Source organism: Hevea brasiliensis, chromosome 14, assembly GCF_030052815.1.
Source record: "Hevea brasiliensis isolate MT/VB/25A 57/8 chromosome 14, ASM3005281v1, whole genome shotgun sequence".
Lineage (NCBI taxonomy): Eukaryota > Viridiplantae > Streptophyta > Magnoliopsida > Malpighiales > Euphorbiaceae > Hevea > Hevea brasiliensis.
This window is the reverse complement of record NC_079506.1, coordinates 82,012,102-82,037,608: the sequence shown is the minus strand read 5'-3', so window position 1 is coordinate 82,037,608 and position 25,507 is coordinate 82,012,102. Positions and strand designations below refer to the sequence as shown.

General features: G+C 32.6%; 2 protein-coding genes across 4 annotated transcripts; one reads left to right on the top strand and one right to left on the bottom strand.

Annotated features, from left to right (window-relative positions):
* On the top strand, positions 1 to 20,730 carry LOC110667446 (SAC3 family protein A). Of its 3 annotated transcripts, XM_021828288.2 has the most exons (15): positions 1 to 307; positions 426 to 497; positions 3,802 to 4,668; positions 5,210 to 5,284; positions 5,408 to 5,653; positions 9,813 to 9,926; positions 12,828 to 12,925; positions 13,102 to 13,264; positions 13,431 to 13,925; positions 14,036 to 14,176; positions 14,308 to 14,367; positions 15,077 to 15,207; positions 19,621 to 19,754; positions 19,824 to 20,050; positions 20,200 to 20,730. In XM_021828288.2, the coding sequence occupies exons 2-15, from the start codon at positions 438 to 440 to the stop codon at positions 20,299 to 20,301; spliced, it is 2,913 nt and encodes a 970-aa protein (XP_021683980.1). In that variant the 5' UTR covers positions 1 to 307; positions 426 to 437; the 3' UTR covers positions 20,302 to 20,730. The 3 variants fall into 3 exon arrangements, with proteins under 3 accessions (XP_021683980.1, XP_021683979.1, XP_021683981.1); XM_021828287.2 differs by having other exon boundaries at positions 5,210 to 5,653; XM_021828289.2 differs by lacking the exons at positions 1 to 307; positions 426 to 497 and having other exon boundaries at positions 4,053 to 4,198; positions 4,297 to 4,668; positions 5,210 to 5,653.
* A 1,835-nt stretch (positions 20,731 to 22,565) lies between these two features.
* On the bottom strand, positions 22,566 to 23,779 carry LOC110667447 (uncharacterized). Its single transcript, XM_021828290.2, has one exon. The coding sequence runs from the start codon at positions 23,162 to 23,164 to the stop codon at positions 22,592 to 22,594; it is 573 nt and encodes a 190-aa protein (XP_021683982.2). The 5' UTR covers positions 23,165 to 23,779; the 3' UTR covers positions 22,566 to 22,591.
* Between the last annotated feature and the right edge of the window lie 1,728 nt (positions 23,780 to 25,507).

Below are 25,507 nucleotides of genomic sequence, written 5' to 3'. Positions count from 1 at the left end.
AATAAAATATAATTCTCTACCGGTACCAGCATTTCGTGACCCAACATTGACACCCACACCCTTGTCTTCCTGCCCTCGCTGCTTCTCTCTGCAATTTCTCTTCCTTTCGATTCATTTTTAGTTTCCTTTATTTCTTCTTTGTATTGCTTAATTCATTCACATCCCATACTTGTATTTTATTTGAATTTTTTTTTGGTTTTTGATCTCAATTTTTTTTTTTTGTTCTTTGCTAATTTCCTCTCTTCGTTTTCCGATCTCCAATCTTTCTCTGAGTTGCAGTTTTTGAGTTGGTGCTCTTCGATTGAAGGTTGGAAACTTGGAATTGTTTCTAATTGTTGTTTGTTTGATTAGGGTTTTGTGGTTTAGTAATTGAAAGAAAATATTGGCGTTTAAACTAATTATAAGCATATTTTTGGTGAATTTAGGTTGTTAATGTAATGATGAATCACGGAGCTAATTCGCAAACTATATCTCCTGTAGACCCGAATTCGCTTGAGGTAAAGTTTCTTACTTTAGCGCTCTCTCTCTCTCTCTTTATCAACTTAAGTTATAGCTTTTCTGATTAACTTTTTCCTGGGTTTGATTTGAGTTGGGTATATAATTATTGTGAATCATTGAATAAGAAACAGGATTTGTAACTTTGCGGTGATTGTTCAACTTTGCTATTTGTTTGAAGTAGTCAATATTGGTTTTCATGAATTGGGTTGGATGTTCTCGGTCTGTGTTAATGAATTTTTGGTTCTCTTAATCTTTGCTTCATACTGTGAGCTTAGGTATAGAATGTTATCGGAATAAACCTTTTTTTGGGAGGTTGTGGTTGACACAGTTGTTATTATGGATATAGAGTTCTGTTAAATTCATTTTAGCTATAGACTACATTCTTCAGCGTTGATTCTGATGGCTCTTATTTGATTTTTCTTTCATTTTTTTAGACTATATTGACATTGTTGGTTCTTGTATTGCATTTGTAATGGTTTGATTTCTGCATGGAAACATTCTTTTATGATGTTCAAGGGTTTTGGTTATTTTCACCAACGTTATCTGGTTTTAGTAAAAGTAGCACGCAATTGAGGTCAAGACTTATTTTATGTAGCTTTTTTAACTGATAATGGGAGCATGATGGAGCTCAAGGGTCAAAAAATTTTTATTGCTTCTGCAAGGAACAATGTGTTTAGTTGTGGAGTGTAAACTGGTTTATTTCCTAAAGAGTCATATCTTGTTTTTCTTGAAATAGGAACTACTATTTCTCTGTCACTACTGCAGGAATTTCGTTCCAAATAAAAAGTACATCTATTATAATGGAGCAAACTTGAGGTAGCGTGAAGCTTGAATACACACTCCCACAACATAATGTGTTTGAGAGAATAATTCTGCAGAATTCTATTAATCAAAACTCAAAACTGAAAATACATAGAATATATGCAGCTATTTATAGAGTTTTAATCTCCTAAACCTAGTAGGAAAATAAATCAAAGTTTAGATAATTAAAACGCAATAGAAAATCTAGATAAAATAGGAAAAATTAAATCCTAAATAAAATAGGGAATCTAAAACATAGTTGTCAAATCCAGAATCTAAATCTTCATTTTGTGAATCGAGAATTGAATCATTAGATTCAATAAAAATTCTCAAAATTAATTAAAAATGATGTATGTTCTAAAAATAAGTAAAAAAAATATCAAAATGATATATTTTGATAAATATAGAATTATCATTTAGCTAATGAGAAGGATGCTTGTAATAAAATAATATATTCTTATTATGTTATGTGGTTTTGTGTTATAAATTATAAACTCTTGAATTGTAGACAATGATTATAATTATGCATGTGTTCGAGACTCCCATTTAAATTTGATCAAATAATTAAATAATAAAAATTAATAACGCGTTAAATTAAAAGGTCAGAATATATTAATATAAAATGTCATAATTTGACAAATATAATTAGAGAAGTAAATTAACAAAAACAAGAAAAAAAAAAGAAAAAGAAAGAAGTTGAAGAGGGAAAAGAACGGTTAGTGGAAGAAAATTAGGTAAGGGAAGATTTTATATGCACTTTTCATGGTAAAAATTAAGTGAAATATTAAATTTTGAAGCTATAGTGTCTAACAACCCTCTAGAAAAAGAATAGACTAAATCAGTAGATTCAATTCAGCCGATTCACTATCAAATTGTAAGATTCGGTCACGAATTAGGTACCTTTGAGATTCACCCCATAGATTCAAACTGTTAGGATGGGGGATCGAATCGAAAGATTCTAACAACAGTGAACTAAATTAAAACCTAATTGGAATTGGAAAATAAACTAAGTCCTAAATAGAATAGGAAACAATAAATAAATCTGAATTATAATAGGAAAACATCTATACGAAGATTTCAGCTGTTGCATCATCCAAAATAGGAAGTCTAGCACCGCGTCAAAAATTAAGCTTTTCACTAAAGCTTTCAAGCGTTAACATGCGAAGTATATGATATGCTACTAATGCCGCTAAGACCACTATGAAATTAATTAATTCTGTTGCATAGTTGTTAAAGTAATATTCGAATTGAGAATCGAAATCTTCATTTTGTGAATTGAGAATCGATGATCGAATCAAATCATAAGATTAGATAAAATTTCTCAAAATTAATTAAAAATGATATATGTTCTAAAAAATAAGTAAAAAATTATGTCACAATAACATATTTTGATAAATATTGAATTATCATTTAGCTAATTAGAAATGTGCTTTATAATAGAACAATATATTCTTGTTAAGTTGTATAATTTTATGTTATAAATTGTGAACTTGTAAACAATGATTATCATTGTGCTTGCATTGAAATCGCACTTACATTGATCAAATAATTATATAATAAAAAAGATAGCGGGTTAAATTAAAAAGGTCAGGATATATTAATATAAAATATCATAATTTGAGAACTATAATTAGAGGAGTAATTAACAAAAAAAAAAAAAGAAAGAAAAAAGAGAGGGAAAAGAATGGCCAGTGGGAAAAAAATAGCTAGAAGAAGGTTTTATGTGTACTTCTCATAGTAAAAATAAAATGAAATCTTAAATTTTGAAGTTATAGGGTCTAACAACCCTTTAGAAAAAGAATCGACCGAATCGGTCGATTCGTATCAATTCACCTGATTCAGTATCGAATTGTAAGATTCAGTAATGATTCAGGCACATTTGCGATTCACCCCATAGATTCGAATCGCTGGGATTGGGAATCGATTCGAATTGTAAGATTGGTCGATTCGTATCAATTCACCTGATTCAGTATCGAATTGTAAGATTCAGTAATGATTCAGGCACATTTGCGATTCACCCCATAGATTCGAATCGCTGGGATTGGGAATCGATTCGAATTGTAAGAATTGAATCAAGAATCGTATGATTCTAACAACAGTGTTCTGTTGACATAATTATCTCTATGGACAAGTGAAAAGGTTTAAACAAGAGTTAATTTGAAATTTTGAATTCTGATTATTCTGCCATTTGATTGTATATAACCCCTAGCTAGTCTAGTTTAAGCAGTTTAAGATTACTTATCATGCTGTTACTAGAGGAAATTATAAACTAGCAGTCATCATCTGTGCTCTAGAAGGCTTTCTCAGATAATTATTCCACTTCTAAGTTGCTGCATTCAATTTGTAGTTAGTTATTAACTTGTGCCTTTTTTTTTTTTTTGTAATAACATTATGGCTTTCATTTTGTCTGTAGTTGAGCATGTTTCTTTGATTGTTTTAAAATTTCACCTGACTTTTGAGTTACTCCAAGAACAAGACCTAATTTTCATTTCCCTTTTCTAGGGTCGATATGTTGTTGATACAAGCCAACCACAGTCATCTTCATATCTTCCATCGACAACTGGGTCTGAAGCTCTTTCATGGACCATGCATAGGGTAGATATTCAATCTACAGAATCAACCTATCACCATGATCATCTAAAAGAGCCAACCCCAAGAAATGTTCAAAATGGCTTGAATGCGACATCTCTTGCTAGTTCATCAACTTTGGGAACTACAAGTGCCTCACAGGATTATAGTAGCTACGCATCATACTCAAATCCTACTGATCCATATGGTTATGCAAGCACAGGATATCCAGGTTACTATAATGGCTATCAACAGCAACCTAACCATTCATACTCTCAGCAGCAACCTAACCATGCATACTCTCAGCCTCTAGGAGCATATCAAAACACAGGTGCTCCTTATCAGCCTCTTTCCTCATTTCAGAATACAGGGTCTTATGCTGGGACTCCAAGTTATCCAGCCACTTATTACAATCCTGGTGATTATCAGACAGCTGGAGCTTACCCAAGTAGTGGATACAGTAATCAGACTACTATGTGGAGTGATGGCAATTATGCTAACTATACAACTCATCAGTACTCAAATTACACTGCAGACACAACAAGTGCTTATACCTCTGGTACTGCAGTTGCAAATTCAGTAAATTACCAACAACAATACAAGCAATGGGCAGATTATTACAATCAAACAGAAGTTACCTGTGCTCCTGGGACGGAACACTTGTCTGTTGCTAGTACATCTAACCAGGTGAATTCAGTTCCAGGTGTTACTACTGGTTACCCGAATTCCAGCAGTCAGCCTCCCTCATCTTTTACCCCATCTTGGAGGCCAGAATCCACTTCATCTGAGTTATCTTTGCAGGTTTGGTACTTCTCTTCATCCAGAACTTAGAAGAATCAAATGCCCTCATCCTTATGATCTTGCATATGCAAATTGCTTGGTAAAAAGTGTCTCTGCATTTACTTTAAAGAAAGTGGAGTTTTGGCATGTTCTTTTGTTTTGTAGTTTAAAATCAAAGGAATTTAATTTATAGTAACAACGTTGTGCTTCAAAAATTGTATGCCCTAGATTGTTGTGAATGGTTATGACTATCTTGATATCAGTAGTGGCTATCCCAATACCTTTTATTGTTCTACATTATGAATTTGTGAGATATCATAACTTCTGCATTACATTACAAGTTTTGTTGGAGATCATTTAGCTTGTTTCCTGTTATCCATCCCTTCCTATTGCAGAGGTCTCAATTGACTATCTGAATATGCAATTGTTGTTACAATTAACTTTTCAGATTCTTATTTTTTTTTTTTTATGGTGAGCTATGCTTTTTATTGTTGTGGGTTTATTATATATTTGAAAATTTTGTTAGTCTACTAAATTCATTTTACTCTGGTTTCTTTGTCAGGGTGCTGCAGCTGTTAGTGGTGCTCACGATGGCTACTGGAAACAGGGGACGTCAAGTTTTTTTCAAAATCATCATGCTAGTCCTATGCAACCTCACTTTCAAAAATCTTTGGATTCAAAAACTTCTTATGATAATTTTGAGGAACAACAAAAGACTGTTCGTCAAGGTCCTAATTCACAATATGCTCCTGCTCATCAGGTGCCCCAGAATTACCAACCTCCTGCACAAACAGTCCCATCACTGGATACACGAAGGATAAGCAAATTGCAGATTCCAACAAATCCGAGAATTGCGTCAAATTTGGCTTTGGGTTTATCAAAAACCGATAAGGATAGTTCTGCAACTGGTGCAGCAGCAGCAGCAAAACCTGCTTATATTGCTGTCTCAATGCCAAAGCAAAGTGATAAAGTGTTGTCTACTGATGCGGCTGATTCCATACTGAAGGTATGATTATTTTAGGGAATCCCCATTTTGATTGGTGGCATTCACTGAGTTCTTTTGTGAAGAGATTGTCCTAGGATTGAGGAGCATATCCTATAGTTGCCTGTCACTCTTGGATAACGTCCTTCCATGGGACCTGAAACATCTAGTTAATCCATTCTACTTATATACTCTACATCAAGGTTGTTAAACTTGCTTTTTTAAACTAATATCAGTGAGGGGAGTATCCACATGAATCGTGAAATTGTAAGATTTTAAGAACCATATAAAATAGTCTTAAGAAATATCTATATCCTAATAAAAATTTATATATAAACTTTTTAATATTTGTTAGGTTTAATATTCAAATTGCTTTAATTTTAAATTTAACGTTTTCTTCACCAAGTTATCAATATGAGAATAATTAAAATTATTTGAAAAATTGATAATATATATATATATATACAACTCAACTCAATTCAATTAAGCTTTTATCTCAAAAATTTGGGGTCGGCTATATGGATTCTCTTTTTTCACTCTAAACGATTTTGGGTTAAATCCTCGGAAATGTGTAATGCTTTTAGGTTATGTTGTACTACTACCCTCCAAATTAGTTTAGGTCTAACCATTCTTTTCTTTCTATCCTCTACCTGATGTACTCTACTTGTCTAACTGGAGCCTCTGTATGTCTACGCTTCACATGACCAAACTACCTCAATCTTTCTTCTCTCAACTTGTCCTCAATTGGTAGCACTCCTACATTTTCTCTAATACTCTCATTACGGACTTTATCTAGTCTAGTATGGTCACTCATCCACCTTAATATTCTCATCTCCGCAACTCTTATCTTAGACACATATGACTCCTTCAGTGCCCAACACTCACTACCATATAACATGGCCGATCGTATGGCTATACTGTGAAATTTTTCTTTCAACTTATTAGGAATCTTGCGATCACATAAAACTCCCGTGGCACATCTCCACTTCAACCATCCGGTTTTAATCCTATGACTAACATCCTCCTCACATCCCCCATCTACTTGAAGAATTGAGTCGAGATATTTAAAGTGATTACTTTGGGACAGTATCACTCCATCCAAACTAACTCCATCCAAATTAACTCATTCCCTATCAACAGTTCGGCCTTAACTGAACTTGCAATGCATGTATTCTATCTTCATTCTACTTAACTTAAAACCCTTTGACTCTAAAGTACTTCTCCAAAGCTCTAGCTTTCTATTAACTTCTTCTTGCGTCTCATCTATCAGAATTATATCATCCGCAAACATCATGCACCAAGGGATATTCTCTTGTATGTGTTTCGTTAATTAATCTAAAACTAATATAAAAAGGTAAGGGCTTACAGCTGAACCTTTGTGTAATCTAACTGAGATAGGAAAATCTCTTGTGTCCCCTCCCACTGTGCGCATAATAGTAGTTGCTCCTTGATACATGTCTTTCAACACTTGTATGTATCTAATAGATACCCCCTTTTGTTCTAACACTCTTTATAAGACATCTCTTGAAACACTATAATAAGCCTTCTCCAAATCGATAAAAATCATGTGTAAATCTTTTCTCACATCTCTATATTTCTCCATCAAGCTTCTAATAAGAAAGATCGCTTCCATAGTTGAACGACCAGACATGAAGCCAAATTGATTGGGAGAGATAGAAGTATCATGACGTAGTCGATGTTCCACAACTCTCTCCCACAACTTCATAGTATGGCTCATGGGTTTAATTCCCTTATAGTTTGAGCAACTCTGTATGTCTCCCTTATTTTTAAAAATAGGTACTAAAATACTCATCCTCCATTCATCAGGCATTTCTTTGAATTTAGAATCTTATTAAACAATTTAGTTAACCATGCCACTCTCATATCTCCCAAACACTTCCACACTTCAATTGGTATTCCATCGGGTCTACAGGCTTTACTCACTTTCATTCTCTTAAGTGCTTTCTTTACTTCTAAAGATCTAATCCTTCCAGTATAATTCACATTCTTTTCTATTGCTCTGTAGTCTATATTCACGCTATTACCATTTTGACTATTATTAAAGAGATCATCAAAATAGTTTCTCCATCTTTCTTTAATGTCCTCATCTTTCACCAACACTTTTCCTTCTTTATCCTTAATGCACCTACCTTGATTGAGATCTTGACATTTCTTTCTCTCCTCCTTTCTAATCTATAAATATTTTTATCTCTTCTTTAGTTTCAAGTTTCTCATATAATTTTTCAAAGGTTTGTGCTCTTGCTTGACTAACTGCCTTTTTTGTTTCTTTCTTTGCTATCTTGTACTGTATGCCTCATTATTATCACACTTAGGTAATTTCTTATACCATTCTCTTTTTCTCTTCACTGCCTTTTGTATTTCCTCATTCCACCATCATTTCTCTTTTGAGGGTGGTCCATGTCCTCTAAACTCTCAAAATACTTTTTTAGCTACTTCTCTAATCTTTGATGCCATCTGTATCCACATATCATTGGCCTCCATATCCAGCTTCTATACTTTGGACTTGAGAAGCTCATTTTTGAACTTCACTTGCTTTACTCCTTTGAACTCCCACCACTTTGTTCGAGCTACACTATTTCTTCTAACCTTACTTGAATTGTTTTTAAACTTGACATCTAAGACCACTAACCGATGTTGACTTGTTAAAGCCTCTCCTGTAATGACCTTACAATCCTTGCATAGAGCTTTTTTTGTCTTTCTAGTTAAGAGAAAGTCAATTTGGCTTCTATGTTGCCCATTTTTTAAAGACACTAAATGTGACTCTCTTTTTATAAAGTAGGTATTTGCTAGTATTAGGTCGCATGCCATAGTAAAATACAGAATGCTTTTTCTCTCCTCATTTCGGTTGCGAAATCCAAAACCTCTATGAACATTCTCATAGCCTTGCCTATCACTTCCTACATGTCCATTCAAATCTCCACCGATGAAAACATTCTTTTCATTCTGTATGCTTTACATTAAATCATTCATATCTTCCTAAAATTTTTGTTTACTCTCACTATCTAGTCCTATTTGTGGGGTATAAGCACTAACTACATTTATTGTTTCTCCTTCTAGTACTAGCTTTACTAGTATAATTCTATCTCCTACTCTTTTCACAGCTATTACAACATCTTTCAACGTCTTGTCTATGATTATGCTCACACCATTCTTATTTCTCTCCTTTCCGGTAAACCACAGTTTGTACCCTGAATTATCAACTTCCTTACTTTTCTCTCCTACCTATTTAGTCTCTTGAATGCAAACAATATTCACTCTTCTCCTTTCCAAGGTATTCACAAGCTCCATTAATTTTCCTGTAAGTGATCCAATATTCTAAGTACCAACCCTGATTCTCTTCCTATCATGTTCCTTCCTAATTGATCTCTTTCTATGATATCTTCTATTGTTCTCTATGCCTATCTGATGTTCTATTCTACTATCTGTCCTATGGACTAACTTCTTTACCAACACCCGTTCATGATGTGGGAACCCTTGCTCATTTAACACCACACCTGGGCGCCGGCATGGCGCGTTGCTTTTGGTGAACGCCCTACACCTTTGCATATTTCTCACTACACTCGGGCTCCGAGGTAGCGCGTCGTAAGTAGAGGACGCCCCAACGTTTATATCATTTGAATCCATATCATGAGATGTGACGAAATTTTTACGCTGTCACCTACCGCAACCTTCCTCCTTTATTCGGGCTTGGGACCGGCTAAGCGCAAACTATTTAGGCGGAGTTATATATATATATTCTAACTTTAAAAAAGACAAAACTATGAGAACATTATATATTTTCACGAATAATATATAGAAATTAGCATATATTTATGATAATAACAATGTAACAAAATTACAATGCATAGTCATGATAATTGTAGTAGCATAAATAATAGTTATTATTATATTAAAAAAACTTGAGCAATGATCTGATGAATTAAAAAGTTTTTTTTAATTTGAAATTTCAAATATTTAAAATTGTAAAATAGTAAACTCATAAAATAGTATTTGTTTCACTATTTGAAAACACGATTTTATATAAGTTACCCATATAGATGATTATAACTTGTAATATCATACAAGTCAACTCGCGATTTTAACCTCAGTGGTCTACATTGTAATTTTTTTTCCTTGATCATTGATTTCATGCAGCAATTAATAACTCTCTTGTTGCTTGCAGCCTGGCATGTTCCCCAATTCACTACGCTTTTATGTTGAAAGGGCTTTGAAACGTTGTCAAGATCACTGTAAAAATGATCCACAAATGGCATCTTGTCAGGCTGTTATGAAGGAGGTGAGTTGTATAGTCTATATGCTATAAGCTGTTCTGATTAGCAGATCTTAACATTCCAGTTTGAATTATATTTTTTGATTTCCCATTTTCCATGTGTATCCTTTTACTCCTTGGTATGATTGTACGGTTGAAAATGATCTTGCTGTTTACCATAACCTTTATGAATAAAACTAGGAACTCATCCTTACTTTGATTCAAATTCATCATCAAAGGAATATGGTGTACATTCTCTAATGTTACATGTCAGTTTGGGCAACTATCTGGGAATTTATCTTTTTCAATACTACAACCTTTGATACATAATTCATGTACCCCATCCTCCCACTGCCCTTCAAATCCATTAATTACTTACTTCAGGAGTGAAATTGCTGCAAGTTTGCGAATTCAAAACTTATAGTTTGTGAATTGAATTTGCATGGCATGACAAGAATTTTCTTAGACTGAGCATTTAATTGGCATCCGTGCCCCTCATTGGAGGTCCTTTATGTGTCAGCCTGTCCATACAGCACAGGAGACATCTTGTTTTTATGTCAACAGATAAGTGCCCTACTTTCTTGATGGATGATCTAGGAACAGATAAGTGCCCTACTTTCTTGATGGATGGTCTGGGATTTGAAGTTTGAATTATCTGACGTCTTGTTTTGGCCATTTTTCATATTGGGAGAAGCCTTAACCTTTTATTTCTGATTGATGTGGAATTGAATCTTGCCAGTGTTGCTATTATTTTGAATCTTTTGATCAGTCAGCCAGTGGGCATTTCTCTTTTCCCCCTTAAAACTGCATTTCATTCTCCCCTCCTCCTCCTCCTCTCTCTCTCTCTCTCTCTCTCTCTCTTGGTGCACTTTTTCAATTTTATTTGCTTTTCATCAATTAGACTATTCAAGGATTGTACAATCAAAAAGTAAAATACTAAGGATTAAATTATCATCTATCTTTTTACTTGTTTTTCCTAATATATAGCATGAAGCCATGAACCATAAAATTAATACTTCTATTCATTAGTAACGAATGTGCACATGCACACACATATTAAAAGGTATGGAAAATTTCAATTGAAAATACAAGACAGTGTATATGCAAATTTGAATATGTGAATGAACAATAATTTTTGGAATTTTTTAATCATATAATTGAGATTTAACATTTTGGAGTTTTTCTGGACTTGTCACCATTTTCAAGATTGATGTTCTTGTACTCCAATCTCCATTTTCACTTGTTGCATCCATGATGTAGGACATCTTGCAAGGCTGATTTATTAAATAGCAGAATGAGTAGAAAACTTGGTAAATAAGTCTAAATCAATAACCAAGAGTAGCTAGGCAGTTAAATAGCTGGAAGATAACAGATCATAGGGGTGTTTGCAGTTTAGTTAAGGCTCTGTGAACAGTATACAATGGTTTAGGCTTTACAACTAAATTTCCTTGGGCATCACACATAGGATTAGGGGTGAGTACTATTCATTTTAAACTGAATAAACTAAACTAAACTAAACTGCCCTAATTCCAAATTTGGTTTGGTTTTTATTGTAATTCTGTTTGGTTCGATTTTGGTTTTTAAAAATTTTGATTATTTTGGTTCGATTCGTTTTAGTTTTGGAGACAAATTTCAGTAGAACCGAACCAAATTGAATAAATTAAAACTGAAGATTAATGTTGCATCCAACAAGCTGTAGCTCAATGGTTACTTATGAATATTGAGGCTTTTATGTCTTGAGATCGATCATCTCCATCAGCATCTTTTGTTATATTTTTTTTTCCCTTAACTAAAATCTTGACCATCCATTTTAAGAGATCTCATCCATCCAAATCTTAATATAAATTCTCAACTTTCTAAAACCCTATTTCATAATCTCTTTTTCCTCCTTTTTGAGAGACGCTCAGATCTTGCGCTTCCATTTCTGTGTTTTAATATCCCCAGCATCACAATATCTCAGGCGTTCATCAACACAATGACATCACAGGCCCCTCACAGCAAAGTTGTATCCCAATCCCACCCTTTGTATATCAATCTTTGTTTTTTAAAATTTTTTATGATTGGGTATTTGTGTTTTCCATTTTCATCAACACAATTTCTCTCTTGTTGATCGCTGATTTTGTTGTCCCTTTTGATGAAATTGATTATTGAATCTTAATAGTTGAGAAAATTGAGATTTTGTCCTTTTTTGGTTTATTGCAATTTACTTTATTATGAAAGATTTCAAGCCCATGTTGGTGCGTAATTAGGTTTTTTCAACTGCAATTACTAAGAAGTTATTGGTTATGTCTGGCTTAGCAACTATTGTGAAACAATTAATTTATAGGGATTATATATATATATATATATTGGCTAATTATATTGATTAATGGGTATTAGGTTCAAATCAAGTAAAAATCAGACCAAATATGGTGAATATCAAGTCTAAATAAAAATTCCATTAAAGCCCAAAACTGGATAAATCGAACCAAACTGAATTAGGGTTGTTCGATTCTGTTCGGTTTTTCATGTATCTCAATTCGGTTTATGATATTCATTAATTTGGTTATTTCGGTTTTGGCAGTTCGGTTCTGTTTGAACCAAATGCTCAGCCCTACCTAAGATTGGATTGTTGCACACAATCCAAGAGCAACGAATTTCAGGAGATTTTTATCAACTGAAAACTTAGTAGTAATCACAAGTATAGGTATTCATAGACTCAAAACTAACATGGGAACCTTTAGCTCTGCCATTGGTGCTACATCTGCTGAGAGTATTTTCTGGATACAGTTTCTTTCTTTGCCATTAAACTTATTTTATTGATCTTCACTAATTTGATATTCTGACACATTCATCATGTATAATTTCTTTTTATTCTTGCTTTTGTAGTTCCTTATTTTGATTTTTGGTGCCACTTATATCAAGTGTTTCTCTTTTTTTCCCCCCTAGATTATTACTAAGGCAACTGCTGATGGTACACTACACACTCGAGACTGGGATACTGAGCCTCTTTTTCCATTACCGAACCCTGATTGTGCCAACAAGGAGTATCTATTCTTTCTCTGTCTATTTCTTGCTATTCTGTCTCCCTCTTCATTCTTGTGGGTTTAATTCTGTAATCTAGGGTCTGTTGACCACTTTGCAATTATTGGGATGGATGATTTGATACACAGATTTTTCTTATTCCAGAAATACAAATTTGTGACTTTTTTCTTGCCTACAGGAGCTCACAATCTTCAACTCCTGTTGCTTCATTACCGAAGTACAGAAGGAGTCCTAGCAAACGATCCAAAAGTAGGTGGGAGCCTTTACCTGAGGAGAAGTTGGTTGAAAAACCTGCTTCTGTCAGTAATGATAATGTAAAATTTGGTGGCTGGGAGAGAAAGGTATACATTTTTATTTCCTCTTATCCTTCTTCCTCTTCTCATATTTAGTTCTTCTTGTGCGAAGGTAGCTAAATAATCTCTTCCACCTCTGGCTTTTGTATTGTAAGCAATTAAGTGTTCTTTAAATCTGGTTTTGATCTTTTAATAATTTTGTTTTGCAATACAGCCTTTAATTGGGAATTCTGAGAGCAAGGTTGACGCTTTCAGTGACCTAAAGTACTCTTTATCAGAGCAGAAAACTGTGAGTAAGAGTGCCCAGAGGCCACTCAAGAAGCAGCGTATGGCTGATGCCTTTAATAGTGCTGAAAATGGTGATGCATCAAGTGATAGCGATAAGGAACAAAGTTTAACAACTTATTATTCTGGTGCAATAGCGCTTGCAAATTCACCTGAGGAAAAAAAGAAACGTGAAAATCGCTCTAAGCGTTTTGAAAAAGCGCAAGGACATCGATCAGAAAGTAATTACTTCAAACCAAAAAATGCTGGAGCTGGAAACCTGTACAGTAAACGGGCTAGTGCCTTGATGATTAGCAAAAATTTCGATGATGGTGGAAGCAGGGCTGTTGAAGATATTGACTGGGATGCACTAACTGTTAAAGGGACCTGCCAAGAAATTGAGAAACGATATTTGCGACTCACTTCTGCACCTGATCCTTCCACTGTAAATATCCACTGTCTTCATTATATATTTATATAGATTGCAAGTCTAATTAACAAATGGACTGTATATGAAATGCAGTTAATTTGGTTAAACTCTGTATTGTTTTACAGGTGAGGCCAGAAGAAGTGCTAGAGAAAGCTCTGCTTATGATTCAAAATTCACAGAAGAACTACCTTTATAAATGTGATCAGTTGAAGTCCATTCGCCAAGATCTAACTGTACAACGAATACAAAATCAGCTAACAGTTAAGGTATGTTGATGCTTTAATTTCAAAAACTTTACGATCTTTTGAATCAAAGCTTTATTTGAGTTTAGTTGAATGTGTGTATATCAGAATTGTTATCTTTTCTTAGTTTGCGCTAATATTTTACTCATTTTTAGGTCTATGAAACTCATGCTCGGTTAGCGATGGAAGTAGGGGACTTGCCAGAGTATAACCAGGTTAGCGGGTTTATGCTATGGCTGAAAACCATTTTATTCTCTTTATCAATTTCTGTTTGTTGCATTGCTCATGCATCCATGAGCCCATGGTTTTCTTTGTGAGAATCATTTTCTAATTTAAGTGCTAGCTCAGTTAGTTGTCATTTTCAATGCGACGTTACAGCTGGTAGTGGAGTGTATATGTGAAGAAGAAGAACTATGTCTGGACCCATCATTCAAGACCAATAAACTATCTGTTGAAATATATTTAATAGCCAAATTTTCTGAAACTGTGTTGAAAAATGTTACCTGAGAAGAGTGTAAATAACTGATGCCTGAAGATTTCCATCTATTGTGTATCCTCTGTCATCTTCATTTCAGCTTGGTGAAATTCTTGCTTACATTCTGAGCCTTTGATCCATCTATATTTTGAGCATTAGTTTTTGTTTGCAACTATTAGACCAATATGATATGTTTATATAGTTGTAATTTCTTTTTACTGCTTATGCATGTTAATGATTTACAAGGTAGGAACTTGCATCATCTTAATTACTGTTTGGAATCATAAATAGTATGAAATTGACTGCCATGAGACACATTGAAAAGCTCAGAAAGATATCTAAAACAATCAAGCAGTTTTTTTCTCTATTATCATCTTATAATGCGTCGAGTATATAACAAAATATAATTCACGTTGATGCTTATATTTGATTGATTTTCTTTGTTTCAGTGCCAATCACAGTTAAAAACTCTCTATGCTGAAGGAATTGAAGGATGCCATATGGAGTTTGCTGCTTACAACTTACTTTGTGTTATCTTGCACTCTAATAACAACCGAGATCTTGTATCATCAATGTCAAGGTTAGTGAAATTTGTAGAATTGTGGTTTTGTTTATAATGATGTTTGATATATGTTCTTGTTTGAATTCCCTTGCCACACTATTTCTCGATCTTGAAGTTCTAACCTGGCTGTGTGCATGTTAATTTTTTTCCTCTCATGCATCGTAGATGTATTTGATAATTAAATTAATGACCTGATGTTTTTCCTATTATTAAAGTTGTGCAACATTATACGAAGAAGTGACTGGTTTTTGGATCTAGTTTTAGCTCCAAAATGTCTTGTTATTTTGACGTTTCATGTTGAGCTTAAAGTTGCACAAAATGTGAAGTATCAGTAAACAGATTTCTCAACCTATCCTACATTTCCTTAAGCCATTTTGCACCTTTTAGGACCTTTTGAAACATTTCCTCATATTCTACAGCATTTGTTCTTAAAATTGTGGAACACATTGGGCCTTTTTTGGTTAGGTTGGTGCAGAAATGTACTTCAACTGAATGGATTTGGTATACCTTGAAATGAGAACTTTTGTAAGACATGATTTTATTCTTCAAATAGACGTAAGCACACGGGTTGGGTGGGTTTCAAAAAATTTGTATAAAAATTAATTTGATAATGTAAGAAAATTTGTTTTTTGTGAGAATTATTATAAATATGTGAGCAATAATTATAAGGAAAATTTGTTTTTTTGTAAAATTATTATCAATAAAATGAGCACTTGCATTTTCAAAGATTATTTTTATATAGGGGTGTAAACGAACGAAGCCGAGCCGAACCGAGCTAAGTTTTGGCTTGTTCAGGTTTGGTTTGTTAATATTAGTTCAGGCTCGAGCTCGAGCTCGAGCTTGGTTCAAGCTTTAACATTAAGGCTCGAACTCGACTTGATTAAAATATGTTAAGTTTGAGCTCGATTCGAGCTCATGTTGTTTTAAGTTCGTTTATTATATTAACGAGACAAACTTGAGTTCTGCTCGTGTCAAGTTCGATAAACTATTAAAACAAACTCAAACGCAAACTCAATATGGTCAAACTCGGGTTGAGTTCAATAAGCTCAAGCTCGACTGTTATTATACCTATTTTAATTCACAATTATTTTTATAATGCATTGTTACATAAGTCCATAGTCATAATAATAGAAAATAACATGAAGAACATTTTAAAACACATTGCAAATTATTTTAAAATAACACAAATTAAAACACCATCATAATTCAAATAAAATTAATTATTTTTATTCTTTTAATTCAAAACTACGTAGTTTTAAATCAAAACTGCGTAGTTTTAAAATTATATTATAAATTTTATGTAATTATAATTAAATTGTTATTTTATTTTTCTAATGTTATTTTTGGTAAAATATATTGCTTTTTATATTATTAATTAATTCATGCTGTTAATAACTTTTATTAATTTTTTATTAAATATATTATAATTTGAGTTTTTTACTATTTTTATATTTAATTTATTTAAATAAGTTTAAAAAGATTAAATATATTAGATTATTTAATTTATCAAGTTATATTTGGTGCTTTATGCCTTTTACTAATACTCTATTTAAGATATGAATAAATTAATTTGTATGTAATAAGTAGACAATTAATATTAAGTATAATAGTAATTATGAAAATACATATTTAAGTTATATATATGGAAGATAGACTAGTGCTAAATTTAAATTTTAACCTTTTAAATGTTTACAGTTTAAATAGAGCGATATTATAAAAATAGATACTAGGAAAAATATAGTATAGAGAGTAATAATATATGGATATATTAGTTAGTGTTAATAGAAAAAAATATGTAAGAGACTATAAAGAGAGATAAAGTAATAATAATAGTTAGATAGATTAGTATTAAACTTGGAGATTAATCTTTTAAAAGTTCAAAATATAGAGAGAAAGAGGGAGAGAGAGAGAGAGAGAGAGATGAATTTATATTTTAAATCGTACGACTACCAACAAAACTGTGTAATTAAGTTTTGATTTATTTAGTATTTTAATACAGATAAAATAGTTTGAAAATAATTTTTATGTATTTAATATATATATATATATATATATATATATATATATATATATATATATATATATATATTAAATTTATTTCTCATATAAAATTAACTTCATTTTTTATAAAAATTATATTTAAAATACAAATAATTATATTTTATAAATGCACTTTTTATTTTGATTATCTCATACGTTTATATAATAATAAAATATTTAATAATATATTATTTTATTATATTGGGACCATATATTTAATATTCTGATTTTATTTTTATACAAATTAACTTTATCTAAAAAAATAAATTATAAATAACTATATTTAATGTATAGTATAATTTTAAATATTATATTTTAATATATTATTTTTAAAATAATCATAAATGAAATAAATATATTTGCAACATTATAAATTACAATTACTAATATAAATGTTTTTGTAAATGAGTTAGTTCACGAGCTTATAAATGATCCTTAAAATGAACTTATTTATGAACTTATTCACAAGCTAGTTCACAAGCTAGTTCACAAGCATGCTTAATGAGTCAGATCGCGAGCTTGTTTCACGAGCTAGATTGCGAGCTTATTCAACGAGTCAACTTGCGAGCTCATTTAACGAGCCAACTCGTGAGCTTGTAAACGAGCCGAGCTCGAACTCGAGCTCGAGCCAAATGCTGCTAAGTTCGAGCTCAGGCTCCTTTATTAAACGAGCCTAAATTCGAGCTCGAGCTCTACTCGTTTAGAAAATTAGCTGAACCAAGTCGAGTTTTTATCGAGCCGAGCCTCGGGTAGCTCACAAGTGACTTTGTTCACTTACACTCTGATTTTTATACAAACTAGAAAAATTCTAGCGGACGTAATTAGGAAGTAAAGAAATCTTGATTGACCAAACAAACTTAGTGTGCTTGAAGAGAGATCAAAATATTCATCATCCAACTATTATTTTTGATAATTATCTCCAATTTTCAACCAAACATCCCACGTTCTAAAAATAAGAGGAAAATGGGAAAATATTTAACACTTGGATTATACTTCTAAGGATCATAATTGTTTTTTGACCAAACAAACTTAGAATGCTTTAACAGAGATTACAGTATGTTCATTATTCAACCATGATTTTTGATAGTCATCTCCAATTTTAAGTCAAAACAATTCTTCATCTTTCCCACATTCTGAAAATTAGAGGAAAATGATAAAAAAAAAAAAAAAAGTATGTCAATCACGATTGAGAATCACGTATCCAAAAATTACTTGACATAAAATAATCATTACAAACTTCACTGGTCATGTTATTGCAAAGAACTTTAACAGTACAAGTCATTTGAAATTGAAATAATAATAACTTAATTTTTTTAACACCACCAATAGACGTTATAAACCCCACTCAATAGTAATGACCTTTGATTTACTTTTAGAAACTTTCTCCAACTATCTTATTGCTAAGCTGCTCAAGAGTCTAAGCTTTTTAAAACTGAAACAATAATAATTTAATTACTCTGTTTTGTTCCTATGTGGGTGGATCAAATTACAATCTGATTTGAAGTTCAATTGAAAATTTTGATGACATGGCACAGAATGGTTAAATCTTAACTCTCTCAGCTTTGAGATTTTATATATATATATATATATATATATATATATATATATATACACACACTGTACATGCTGGTAAATGTGCATGTACATAGCCTATTACTTGTTCTAGTTACCAGTAACCTGGATTAGGCCTATCTGAGTTAGAGTCAGTCCACAACAATTTTCTCTGAAACAAAACAAAATGTAGTAGTGAAAAGAAACAACAATTTTGAATTCAGCTGAAAAGGAAAAACTTAGATGTGACGGGTCATTTTCTCTGCATTCCCCTTGCCCAACAAAAGAAAAGCCCTCTTCTTTTTGAATGATGGTGTTTTAATAATTGCCAGCTGTGTTGAACTCCTAAAATTTTCTGTATCATGAAAAGATTCGGTAAGGTGTCAACTAGTTTTTAAACCATTGAAATGTCAGGAAAGAGGTGATGAAAGAAAGGGAAATTCTAATATTTAATGTGCCAGATATTGTTCTGATTCTGTTATTACAGATGTAAATTCAGTCATCAGAATACATCTGAATGCAAACTCAAATAAAATTTGAGCAATGGTAGTTAATTAAACAGAGCTGTACAAGTGTTTATGTGGATATATTATTCTATGATTTGGAATGATAGTTTAAATTTCATCCAAACTGCATCTCTCTTAGAATTGTCCTTTGTGTACATAGTGCATACATCTCTCTCTCTCTCTCTCTCTCTCTCATTTTATGTTGTTGTTTATATTCATTAATGCATGCAACAGTTGATTATCATGTGTTGATTCTAGATTTATAGAAGCAGATCTGTTCCCCCTCCATTGATTGGTGCTTAAAATAATTTGAATTTGCTGTTTGAGTTGCCAGATTAACAGAGGAAGCAAAGAAGAATAAAGCTGTTAAACATGCTCTTGCAGTACGTGCAGCTGTCACCTCAGGAAACTATGTTATGTTCTTCAGACTTTACAAGACAGCTCCTAACTTGAACTCATGCCTTATGGGTGGGTATACATTTTGACTACCCTTCATTTTATTTTTTGGTAAGGTTGTAATTTTTGTTATCTCTGCAGATCTTTATGTTGAAAAAATGCGATATAAGGCTGTAAGCTGCATGTCCCGGTCATATCGCCCTACCGTACCTGTTTCGTACATTGCAGAGGTTTTGGGCTTCTCCAGCACAGGTGAAGGAAATGACCAGAAGGACTCGGATGGATTAGAGGAATGTGTAGAATGGTTGAAAGCACATGGTGCATGTCTCACTGTAGATAGTATCGGAGAGATGCAGCTTGATACAAAGGTATCTTCAGCTTTGACCCTTTTTTTAATGTAATTTACTTTGCAAAAAGAGGTTCTGTTGATTTTGGTCCTTACAAGAACCATGTTTCTGAAGTTGATTACTTTGAGGATTTGGTAAAATTTATTTGGTGTTGAATGTGTGACGTGCAGGCTTCCTCTTCTAGTCTTTATATTCCAGAACCAGAGGATGCTGTGTCCCATGGAGATGCTAGTCTGGCTGTTAATGATTTCCTGACAAGGACATCCTTGTAGTCGATATGATTGTGTATCTAATTGTATTTGATTGCATTAGCAAGAAAATCGTGCAGCCCTCAACAATGTGATGTAAAACCAGAAGATTTAGGTTTATTTCCTGATCTTGGAACCGAGAGGTCAAAACTTGTAGAGGGTTACCTGTAACAGTAGCGAGGGTAGATCACAGGCATGAAAGGAAACAAATACAGAAGTAGAGCAAAAGTTCCCTAGAAATGCAATGCTTAGTATTTGCAGAGGGATTGAGCTAGCTGCTACCACCACAGCATGTGATTTAGATTCTTCCTTTTTGGGTCTTGAACAATGATTCATTCTTTCTGTTGGGGAATATGGAACAGAACTTGTTGAATATTAGTTTGAGGAAGAAAATAAGAACAAATAGCTTTGTTGTCTGTTATTAATTACAATTTAATGATTTTCATTTGTTTATTTTCTTACAAAGTAAAACGATTTAACAAAATTTTGATTTTCGTAAATTGATATTTTTTTATAATAAAGTTTTTTTAGGTAAAAAAAAAAATGCATATTTAATTTTTTTAAAAAATTTAATAGATAATTTATATATAACAAATGTTATTAAATAATTATAGAGGCATATTAGCAGTTAATTATTATAAATTGTATTAAATTAAAATAATTAATTGCTATAGATATAATTTTGTAATAATTATTTTTTATTAAATTAATAAATTTTTTATAATCAATTATTTTGTAAAAAATTATATATTTTATAAGTCACATTTTAAATTATTTTATTTTTCATAATAAAGTGAATATATTTTATAATAAAATAAAATAATCATAGAATATAGTCGAACTATTAATATAAAGTTATGGAATTATACGGAAATACAATGTCAGATTTGAGTCATAATTTCAAATATTATAAAAAAAAAAGCTATCTATATATCAAAACTATAGATAATCATTGGCAATTCTTTAATTATATGAAATTATAAGCGATCATGCGCATTGCACGCTGTAAAAGAAATCAATATATTTATATTAATTTTTTTCCCCTCAACTCTAGTTCATTAAATATTTTATAAAAAATATATATTCACAAATTAAATAAAATTTTAAGTAATTACATAAATTAGTATGGAAAATATTAATTTGCAAATAAATGAATAGCATAACTTTAAATAAATAATATATATATAATTTAAATCGGTAAGTTTTGTCAATTAAAAATAGGATCATGATGTTGGCATTCTGTACAGAGATGACAACTAATAATATACTCATAAAAATTACCTTATTTAAATCTAAATGGATTAATATTATTAAAATTTGAGTCTATTTCAAATTCGATTAATATTTATACTTAACTATCCGAACCGGTCTCAAATCATATTATTATTATCTAAAAAAATTTAAAATCGTTTATTTTTATATTTTTTAATTAATATTTTATATATTTATATTTTAAAATTTTAATAATTTCATAAAATATTTAAATTTCATTTTATATAAAATAAAATATATAAAAATTTATAAATATTATTATAAAAAATATATATTTTATATTTAATTAAATACCTATATAAATAAATTTAGGTAATGAATATCTAAATTACTAACTTGATTATATAATATTTAAATTCATTCAATTAGAATTCGACCAGATGGAGTACTCACAGTACATTGATCAAGAAATCTCTTATTTCTGATTTAAATTTGATAAAATATTAATCATTCTCAAATGCTGAATTGAACATATAAAGGGAGACTGTTGACTCAATGATCAATGATCGAGCACTTAATTTATTCATGGATTACATCAAATCCGCTTCATGGATTACATCAAATCCGCTTCGGTTATTTTATGAATAAAAATATTATTTTATATACTTCTAAAAAAAATCAATTTTCAACAAATTATTTTAATATATTTAACTAATTTTCTCGATAACAATTTTAATAGTGATGTCAAATAAATTCTTAAATTAAATCAAAGACATAATGTCAAACTTTAAATCTAAAGTGCTATGATTGCCATACCTAAAATTCTATTTTTTACAAGTTAAAAAAAAAATCTCAAACCCAAATTGCATTCTACTCTTGTGTGGCTATAAAAAAAAAAAAAAATGAATTCATAAATACACTATAATTAATTTTACACAAATTTGATATAAATATTTAGAGATTCCATACCCTACTTTTACTATGTGTCATAGATGATAGATATTAAACCAATAACATTCAAATCCATGGTTCTGTTGAGCGATGGATCAACCAATTGAAATTCAACAAAAAAAAAAAAAAATTCTCACAAGCTAACCTTACTTCACTCTTTGGCCGGAGAAGATTCAGGCCAAACACTAACCTTCTCCTTCTCATACTTAATATACAGAGCCCCAACCGCCGCTACAAAATAAACCTGAATCAACACAATCGCCGGCGTGTGATAATTTATTACTCCTTTACCCGTCGCCAGCTCCACCAATATCAACGCCGTTAACCCCAAAATCGCAATCCTTCCATTTACCCGCTCGCTATACTGGCTAAACCCGAACTCCACTTTCAATCCATCCGACGTCGCCTCCTTTAATGGCACCGGTGGCAGGTACATTCCAGATCCAGAACCGGGTTTGGATACCCCTTTTTTGGCCTTTCTGACCTCCGCTTTCTTTCCGGTTCCACTCCGATAACGGAGTCGGATCTTTGACAAACGGGATTCGAATGGGTCGTCTTCGGATTCGGGTTGGGGTTGGGAGCTGGATTCAGGTTGGGTATCATCGTCGGTGGTGGCGCGGGGGATGAAGCAGAGGTGGGGTTTAGATTTGGGTTGAAATGAGAGACGTGGAGAAAGAAACGGCGTCGTTGAGAGTTGCGGTGATGATGGCGATAGCGCTGCCATTGATGGCTGTGTTTTCTTTGGAAGTGTTTATCTGGATAAGGAACACTGCCTGGTTTACTCTTTTTATTTATTTGTTATTTTTTTAATAATTTTTTTATTGGATATATTTTTATGGCGGAAATTACTTCCAAGTGAATGGGAGAGAGGCTATTAACGAGTATATTCTGTGGGGTAGTTTTGTCATTTGAGGATTCCAAAATCCTTCTTCAACCTCCCTCAAGTGAGAGATGATGGCTTCTCAACTTTTCCATGGCAATGGTAGATCTTCGAACGTTCAAAAGCAGAGGGACAATTTCACTGAGAAAGAAGTTCATAACATCTTAGCTATTTCGGTATCTATATTTCTTTGTTGGGATAGATGGGTATGACGTTTCTCTATCCATGGGAGTATCTTGTTAAGTCAGGTTATCAGATTGCTAAGCAAATCCTCTTGCCTGACTGAGATTAGGCAAGCGGGTTCGAGTCCCTCATCTCAAAAAGGTCAGACAGCTTTCTGGAAAAGCATTTGGAGCCTCTCTTTCCCAAAAAAGACTTTCAATTTTCATCTGGAGTTTCTTAAGGGAAAGATTGCCAGTAAGTGAATTGCTTAATGGAAGACTATCTTTTCACTCCTAAGGAGTGTGCTTTTTGCGGAGAAACCGTTTAAGTAAATTTTCTTTTCCTGTCCTAAGGCTAAAGATTGATGGATTCATTCCCCTTTGAGATTGAGGTCCAATGAAATTCTGGATTCGTTCTTTATGGACATCTGGAAGGATTTAAGGAGTTACCTTTAAGGTCAAGACAATGGTCCCAATTTCATAATCCTGCTTGTCTTCCTACTTTGGCGCCACTCGAAAAGCCGAAGTCTTTGCAACTTCAGCTAAAAAGAGTTCCCTTATAACCAAGTTATTCGAAGTGCCATTGACAATTATGAGAACTTCATGGAAGCCTGCTTAATTTGGGTTCAACATCCCAACAGGTTCAGAATGCTTCCTTAGCCGACAACGTGTGGCTGCCTATTGTAGTCAACATTAACTTCGATGCCTCTTCTAGTAAGGGTAAAAACATGGGCTCCATAACTTCCATTGCTAGAAACAATCAAAGCCATCTGTTTGGTTGGGTTTGCAAGTCTTAAAAGAATATCACTGAAGAATTTACTGTTTGAGACAAAAATCGGAAGAGTCTACTTCTTTTCATTCACCCAGAAAATGATCTTTATAACAGTATATATGAGTAGACTACACGTGAAAAGTAAAAGAAAAAAAAGTCAACAAAGTCTTTAACAAACTAAAGAATAAATTATCTGCTATAACTAACTCCAGCATACAAAAAATACAACGCTGAAACTCACTCTACATCCTCCCCTCCCAAGTTGGATCAGGTGCAAGAGTCACTAGATTCAACTTGGATAAGAACTTATCAAGAATAGCAGCAAGAAGAGACTTGGTAAAAATATCCACTTGTTGTAGAGAAGAAGAAATATGTGCTGGAGCTATGAAACCTTTTTGCAATTGATCTCACACAATATGACAATCAATATCAATGTGTTTAGTCCTCTCTTGGAAGACTGGATTGGCAGCTATATAGAGTGCAGCTTTGTTATCACAGTACAAGGTGATGGGCAACTAAATAGGTATCTGCGAGTCACGAAGGATATAGGAAACCCAAAGCAACTCACAAACTGTAGAAGCCATTGCCCTATACTCTGCCTCTGCTGAAGATGTGGATTGCTTCTTTGTTTTCCATGAAATAAGAGAGGAGCCAACGAAAACACAAAAACCAGTGAGAGATTTTCTGGTAAAGGAGCAAGAGGCCCAATCTGCATCACAATATGCAATGATCCTGAAGTCATTCGCCATTGAAAAGTATAAACCTCTGGATGAAGAACCTCTCAAATATCTCAACACATGCATGGTTGAATCCCAATGAGGTTTCCTAGGCAAAGACATGAACTGACTCAAGTGTTGCACAACATGACTAATGTCAGGTTTGGTGATATTAATGTATAATAATCTCCCTATTAATCTTCTATAAGAATCTAGATTAGGAAGAGGATGACCAGAATCTGAGGACAAATGTAAGCCAGCAGGTAATGGAGAAGCAACTGCTTTACAATTAAACATCCCTGTATCTTGTAAAACATCAGTAATAAACTTTTTTTGACTAATTATAGTGTCGTGTGCTGACCTAGCAACTTCCAGGCCAAGAAAATACTTCATAAATCCCAGGTCTTTGATTGTGAATTTAGAATGCAAAGCAGCCTTAACTGCTGCTATAGCTTCAGAAGAAGTACCAGTAATTATAACATCATCCACATATATCAAAATAGCCATGAAATTAGCTGCAGTACACCGAGTGAATAAG